The sequence below is a fragment of the Rhipicephalus sanguineus genome, chromosome 1 (genome assembly GCF_013339695.2).
Source record: "Rhipicephalus sanguineus isolate Rsan-2018 chromosome 1, BIME_Rsan_1.4, whole genome shotgun sequence".
Lineage (NCBI taxonomy): Eukaryota > Metazoa > Arthropoda > Arachnida > Ixodida > Ixodidae > Rhipicephalus > Rhipicephalus sanguineus.
This window is the reverse complement of record NC_051176.1, coordinates 129,706,722-129,714,078: the sequence shown is the minus strand read 5'-3', so window position 1 is coordinate 129,714,078 and position 7,357 is coordinate 129,706,722. Positions and strand designations below refer to the sequence as shown.

The window sequence follows — 7,357 nt, the reverse complement described above, 5'->3', positions numbered from 1 at the left end:
TACAAAACAGAACTGCTGGAGAACACGGACAGAAATGGATGCAAGCATGGTGCGATCAGCTATCTTTCTTAGAACTACTGGTTTCCGAGTTTTGCCAGTCTATCTCATGCCACCGGTTGAGTTGTTTCTTAAGCCCTTAACTGGGCAAGTGTTTACCAAGATGATCACACCTTGGGCAATTGGTACTTTTAAATAGTGACTCAACCAAAAAAAAAAAATTTTTTTACACTACAGTGACATGGCAAAAAAATAGCTGCAGTCATTTAACAGTGCTTTACACTGCTTTTAAATTCAGAAGCCCATTTGAGAGCAAAAAATCTTGAAGAGCAGTATGCTGTTGGGCCACTGTCAACCTACAACACATATACTTATCAGAGTTGTCACTCCGTTTCAGCAATGCCACAATTTCATTTTGTCAGAGCTCTCTGCCTCTTCAAAGAATCCATGTTTAGAAATTTGGCACAGTTCGCACCACATTACAGAGTGGTTGTGCCCAGATAGTAGCGCGTGCCTGGTCGTGCTTATGGCGTCTTTACACTATGAACGTACTCCTCACAATCTCCACTTTGTTTTGCACACAAGCAAAGTGGTGCAATCTTGAAAGCAAGCATCCTACCATCTTTTACTTTTCCTAAGAGATGTTGGCACGTGTTCTGTTTGATTAAAAATGTCACTTCAATTGCACTTTTCTATGGAGCGATGGACCCCCCAAGAATTTAGACACACTCAGCAGAGACTCCCAGGACACTCGGTATTGCATCATGCACAGCAGATACAGCTTTATTCACTGAAGTAAAATGATAACACAATAATATTATATATGTTGATAATTATGTTTTATTACAGTGCCAAGCCTCTGGCATGTACGTTGTTCAGCCGTGTGGCTGCATCTGGTCCTTCTAATGAATTATGAACTTGCCTTTTAATTAATGGAATTATCTGGATCTCAGGTATTGCCCCTCACTTTTTTAACAGATGTGTGTTGATGATATGCACCCAAAGAATGAAACCAATTAAGCTAATTGTATATTATAGTCGGGTACAACTTAGAAGTCAGGGGCGTTTCCTCCTCAAAGGCAGATGCACACAAGGCTGTGCTATTGGGCGTGCTCTGCAGACGAACACCGGTGAGCAGGAGGGCAGGTGAGCCCTCCTTCAGAGAACATTGCCGAGTGCATGAGCAGGACTATTTCTCTAGTCGCAGAAGCAATCGGCTGCCACGCTTAAGGTCATCTGGGCAGGGCCTCTTGCGACTTCTCAAGTTGCACCCAACTATAGTGAAGCATCGTTTCCCACGTTTAAAAATGGCATACACAATTCACAGCTGCACCTTGAGAAAAGAAGAATTGGAAATCAAAGTGTGCACTTAGGGCTAAGCCTGGCAATTAATGTCGGCTGCAGCCAACATGAAATGACGTGCCTATCTATCTCATTCTCACAGAGTGGGAAAGAATAAGTCACAATTCTTGTGATCAAGCAGGTAGAGACAAATATGTGTTCGTTTGTTCCAAACCCTCACCCAAGTAAAATGTCATAATAATTGGCAAATTAGTTAGCACTGACGTCACATTCTCCTCTTAGAATGTCTGGTCTGTGCACGACAATAATGTTACGCCCACATGATAGAAACACCATGAGCACCTTATACCATGCACATTGTCACACACGAGAGAATGTGTCACTAGGAATGGCTAGGTAACGCCATAGCAATGCTAACAAATTCGTCAGAATGGTACACTGCATAGCCCGTCGCTTGTGTTCGAAGCCTTTGCTTACCAATGCTCACTTCTTCGATAGAAATGCTTCACTTGCCTAGGGAAAACAGTCACTTTTCTAATAAAGCATCACACGCAATGCTACATGTGCTGTTTATCTGTTTGTCAAAAAAGAAATAATGCAATTTTTACAAAGCCATTTTTACTGCTTGGTTTTTAAGAACCGAGCTTACAAGTTTAGCTAAGTTTTATAGGAAAAATACGTTGCAAATGTATATTTTCTCGCTATCTCCTTGTGCATAAGCCTCAAGTTTAAGCAAACAAGCATTGGCTTAGAAGTGTGAACTGTTGGGCTAGTTGGCGAGACGTGTGGTTTCGAAGAGCGAAACTGACGACATCCTGTCTGTACTCCCTTTCATCGATGTAGTTTTAGCGTCACAACTTTTCGCTCTTCAAGCCACAAATGCACTGGTCCGTTCGTTGGAAATATCCACTGCAGCGTGGCAACAGCCAGACATTTTTTTGCGAGGGGGTGGGGTGTCAACCATACCTTATATTCTTGCATGCGTTTGTATGTGTGCGTGTATACATACACATGCAAAATTGAAAAATTGCAAGGGGGGGTGCCCCCCCCACCCCTGGCTAACGCCAATGCACTGCAGCTTCCAATCGATTCGGATACGTTGTCTGCAGAGACTTTCGCTTTTTCCTGATCCAACGCAACGCCGTGGGTTACTCGGCACAAAATTGAGGCAGCCACAATCGTCATGTACTACAGTCGGAGAGGCGGGAAGACATTCTCACCTAGTATCCTCTGTAATCGACTTCCACGTTGTCGCCGTACACGTGATGTGTGGTGAGCATTATTGAACACAGTAGCCGGTTTAGGATTGCGGAGGTTGCAAGGCATGTCATCGGCGATCATCAATATTATCTGGCTGAAATGTGGTGAAAATTATACTTACTAATCGTCGCTTTCAAGCATTCTGAGACGCACTTGAAATGTCGTACCTGTCCGGAATGCCGAAACGCTTGACGCTTCGGTAGATGGAAAGCACATTCGCGACATGCCGGTAGTTGAACCAAAATCTTGATGTGCCACGAGAAACAGCCCAGTTGTTGGTGTGGCCAGATCTGAGAACTCGGAGATCTTTGGCATCGACGGACTCGTCCGTGTTCTAGTGAAAGCAGAGAAAAAGCAACAGTCGAAATGTGGCGAAAGCGGAACTGCAAGAAACTAACCTGCGCTTGGCACGACAGCGCTGCCAAAAGGTTAGCACTGTTGAGTAAATAGGCACAAACTAGCTCCACGGGTTCATTCTCGAAATGTGTGAGCGGCAGGCAACTTCTGCTTAAAATCCCCTACTGCTCCTGTAAATTCTTTACCACTTTTGCACAACACTCGACCCGCTCTATCGTACAACTAGGGTACAGCTACCGCTATTACACTAGCCACTGTACCGCTATCAGAGAATATCTGCCGCTATCATCACAACAGGCGCGTCGGCGCGCCGGAGCGCGCTCCATCGTGATGCAGTGTCGCTGGCGAGACTAATAGAAATAATGGGAGCACTAGAGAAAAAGACCACACTTCATTGCTTGTACAGACACTTTTTAGCATGTTTTTGTGATTTTACTATTTTAAATAAACAAAATTTTACAGAAGCGAAATTCATTGCATTCTTGCTTAACAGTTTTTTTTTTCAAAGTCAATCCAATCCAGTACTTAAAAAACGCCAAGAGGGATAAGCACAACGGTTGATATTCCCATTACTAAGTGAATATTGCTAGTAGTAGCATTCATATATCCAGTATTTTCCGCGGCATTTCTTTTTTGATCAATTCGTGCGGCGCGTGGTTCTTCGAAAGTGTTGTCACATCGCAGACAGCATGGGTTTCAAGTGCCCAGGAACGCTGCCCCGGAAATGTGCGTCGTAAACAAAAGCGACAGCAGTCCATTTTTGTGCGGTGTACGTGAGGACATGTGAAGTGGGATTGCTTACAGTTCGTGTTTCTCCGTCTGCTGCAAGTTTGCGCGTTTGCCTCCGGCGCCGCGCATCAGGATGGCAAGCAATGAACAGCGAACTTTTATCTACCTCAACTTCGACATCGACCCGTTCACAGCGGAGCTCGTGTTTCCACAGGGTGTCCCCAAGGGCGGCTCAGTGTCCCTCGTGTTCGGCGCCTTCCAGAAAGGACGCTCCGTCAAGACAACAAAGTTCACCGAAGAATTTGCCCGTATGGTGAGTCAGAAGTTCCGAGTCTCGTCCCCACTCATCGATGGCAGTCCACAATGCTTTATCCGCATTTCGCTCGTTAAGGAAGGCGCTGAACCGCCGCTGATCCCGAACCCCAATAAGACTGTCAGCCTTCTCAAAAAGCCCCCAGTACCGGCAGAGACATCACAGCAGCCGAAACGAGCGCCGCCAGAGCCTCAGTTCCCCGTGACCATCGACTCGGACGACGAAGAAAATGAAGAGGAAGTGGACGATAACGACGTTCTCGATGAAAACGCTGAAAGGGACGTGCCAGAGCGCGCTGGCCCTGCGGCCGTAAAATCTGTTTGCGGCGGTCTCTGGTGCATCGAGAGAGACCGCTTCGAAAGCTGCTGCGCAGAAATTCGCAGAGTCAAACGGTAGTGTCGAAGACCACAGCGACAGTGATGAGTCGATTGAGTCGCGGCCAAGTTCACCTTTCGATGACGCGGGCGATGATGCTGCCGAAAGCACGGCGTCAGATGGTGATGAACCTTGCGCATTTCGTTGTACTCAATGTCCTGCGGCATTTCACTTCGAATCAGAGTTGCAGAAGCATCGAGCGCTAGAACATGGCATACTGGAGGTTTGCAAGCATTGCAGCAAGAAGTTCCCAAGCAAATTCAGCCTGATACGCCACATGTGGTCACACTTGTCTCGTAGCAGGCTTCCTTTTCGCTGTGCAGAGTGTAAGAAGGGCTTTATTACAAAGAGAGAGCTCCTGGACATAAAGCAAAACCACACATGGGGAAGCTGCGTGCACATCAAGAAAACGTAACAAGAGCAGAGAACAGATTACAAACTCGAAGGGCAGTTACTTCGCATGAAGGCAGTGAGGAACTCTCCTGCCCAGAAAGACGCTCGTACTCTGCTCCTGCTGAAGAGGAAATTTTCTTCTGCGAGTTCTGTTCGGAGGTGTACTTGACAGGCCACTTCTACCGACAGCATGTATCTAAGCTCATGCTGAAAAGCTCGACATGTATCCTGTTGACATAAGTCCATTTAATGGAGTTGAAAAAGACCCCAAATCTGGCCCTGATGAAGGGAAGTTCCGCTGCACACACTGCGACAAGTGTACAGGGCTGAGTTTTCGAGAAGTGTGCAACCACATAAGTGACGAGCATCCTACTGCAGGTGTGTACGCCTGCAAACGCTGGTACCCTTGTGTTTTCTAATGAAGAGGAATATGGGGCACACAGTGGCAATCACCTTGTGAGGGTGACTCCCAGCCAGTCTTCACCAGGATTCAAAGACTACCACTGTAATTTGTGCAGCGAGGTGCTCAATCACCGAAAAACCTTGGTTCGTCACTTGCAGCAACACCACCGTGATCCCAATATCAAGCCTATGCATGTGATATATGCCCATCTCGATTTCGGGGCAAGGCAAGCTTGTACATTCACACCCGTAAGCACAACACGCAGGTTGACCGTCGTCGCTTCCCTTGCACCCAGTGTCCCAAGATCTTCACAGCCAAGCAATTCCTCAAACGCCATGAGGAGGCTGTACATGCTCGATTGCTGCCTTTTGCATGCACCCACTGCTCAAAGCGCTTCTACTTTGAGCGCCACCTCCAGCAGCACCTAGTTATGAGCCATCGGTCAAAACTTACAGAGGAACAAGTCGCTGGATTGGGCCTTATTCATAACTTCCAGTGTGAAGAATGTGGTTTCACTTCATACAGTGAGCGCACCATCCGTCGCCATGTATACAGCCACACAGGCACTTACCCATTCACATGTGAAGTCTGCAATCGTGGCTTTGTGTTTCGCTTTGAGTTGACAGCCCACCATGCGAGGCGTCACCTGCACCAGAAGCTGCACTGCCACCTGTGCTCTCGTATTTTCTTCATCAAGGAGCGTTTGAAAAGCACCTGTCTGCTCACCAAGAAACTGGGGCTTCACATGTCCGGTCTGTGGCCAGCTGTTTGAGACCGCAAGGTTACCTGGAAAACCACCAACTGCGCCATTCAGGCAAGACTCCATACGAATGCACCGACTGTGGCAAACGCTTTAGTGCACCCCAGGGGTTTGACCTTCCACAAGCAGCAGCACCACCATGCCAAAACGTCCTCGCCACGTTGGCAACTCGCGCATGGATCACTGGCCCCTCGGATGTGACATTTGTGGAATAAGATTCAAATACTTGATCAGCCAGCAAGCACACATGGCTTTCCACCACCCGTCCACTGAGGGTGAGTCACTCCAGTGCACCTACTGCCAGCGTAAGCTAGGATCCAAGCTGGCTCCTCACAGCACCTTCGGAAGCACACAAATGAAAAAATACAGTGCAAACACTGCGATCGCTGTTTCCAGTCTTATGTAGGGTGCCGTACTCACCAGGTTGTCATGCACACACGCAAGTTCAAAACATCCTGTCCATTTTGCAGCAAGGGGTGTGTATCGATTTTTGACCTTAAGCGGCATCTCAAAACTGTGCACAATGCAGTTGTGGTCAAGGAGCACAACCTTGAAATGCTTGATGCTGATGGCACTGAAGCTATAGAGGTGATGGATGAGAGCATGATCGTTGGGGAAGAGGCCATTCACATAGTGGAAGAGGATGGAATGGAGGGCATAACTGAAGAAGGAGATATGCATATTGTTGAAGAAGATGGCATCGAGGTAGTTGGCGAAGGTGCCGTTCAAGTTGTTGGTGACGATGGGATCCACTTTGTTTCTCATGAGCAGGCAATGGAGCTCATTTCTCAGGAGGGCATGCAAGTTGTCAAAGGGCAGTACATCCATGCAGATTTGAGGCAAGATGTTCAGCTGGTCAGCGACGAAGGCGCAAAGGGTGGAAATGAAGTGGTTTTGTTGGAGCTTGGGGAGCCATCAGTGCAGACGTAGAACTGCTTGCACCTTGCCAATAATCTTTTATTAGTGCAAAGAAACCACTTTGTTGAATAAAGCTGTTTGTACAATTGTCATCAATATAAGTTTTTAAGGCTTCGTTTGGTTGTATTGTTGCATCTTGTGAGGTTGTGGATGAGAGGTTGTGGATGAGAGATGTACCCTTGAAACAGACAGTGAGGACTTTATACATTATTTACACAATAGCATACATATAGCTTCAAAATAGCTGTTAAGAGGCTACCAGACTGAGTGGTGGCAGCTTGACACCAGGCTAGTTGGCCTAGCTTTAAATGCTATCAGTGATGCAGCCTTGTATGTCCAATGTCACAAAGAACAAGGTGGCGGGCATAGTGACATCAGCCATGTTGTGTTCTTTCTCTTCAGGAAAGCAAGCCCTGGAAAGCTGCTGGTAAGTGCTAACTGGGCCCCTAACAGTGTCTTGTGTAGAGCAAAGCACCACGCAATAATTAACGCTGGCCACTGGCTGGGTTCCTTGCACCACTTTGACCAAAGATGTGTGGCACAACAGTAT

At 47.1% G+C, this 7,357-nt stretch overlaps 1 protein-coding gene and 1 long non-coding RNA gene across 2 annotated transcripts in view; one reads left to right on the top strand and one right to left on the bottom strand.

Moving 5' to 3' along the window:
• Positions 1-6,001, bottom strand: part of LOC125758758 (uncharacterized) — a 21,533-nt gene extending 15,532 nt beyond the window's left edge. The window contains exon 1 of the long non-coding RNA XR_007416398.1: positions 5,905-6,001. This is a non-coding gene — a long non-coding RNA (uncharacterized LOC125758758). The remainder of the gene's footprint in view (positions 1-5,904) is intronic.
• Positions 1-6,903, top strand: part of LOC119397842 (zinc finger protein 808) — a 24,748-nt gene extending 17,845 nt beyond the window's left edge. The window contains exon 2 of the mRNA XM_037665190.2: positions 6,313-6,903. Coding sequence (XP_037521118.2) covers positions 6,313-6,819 — 507 coding nt within the window. The 3' untranslated portion in view covers positions 6,820-6,903. The remainder of the gene's footprint in view (positions 1-6,312) is intronic.
• The last annotated feature ends 454 nt before the right edge of the window (positions 6,904-7,357 follow it).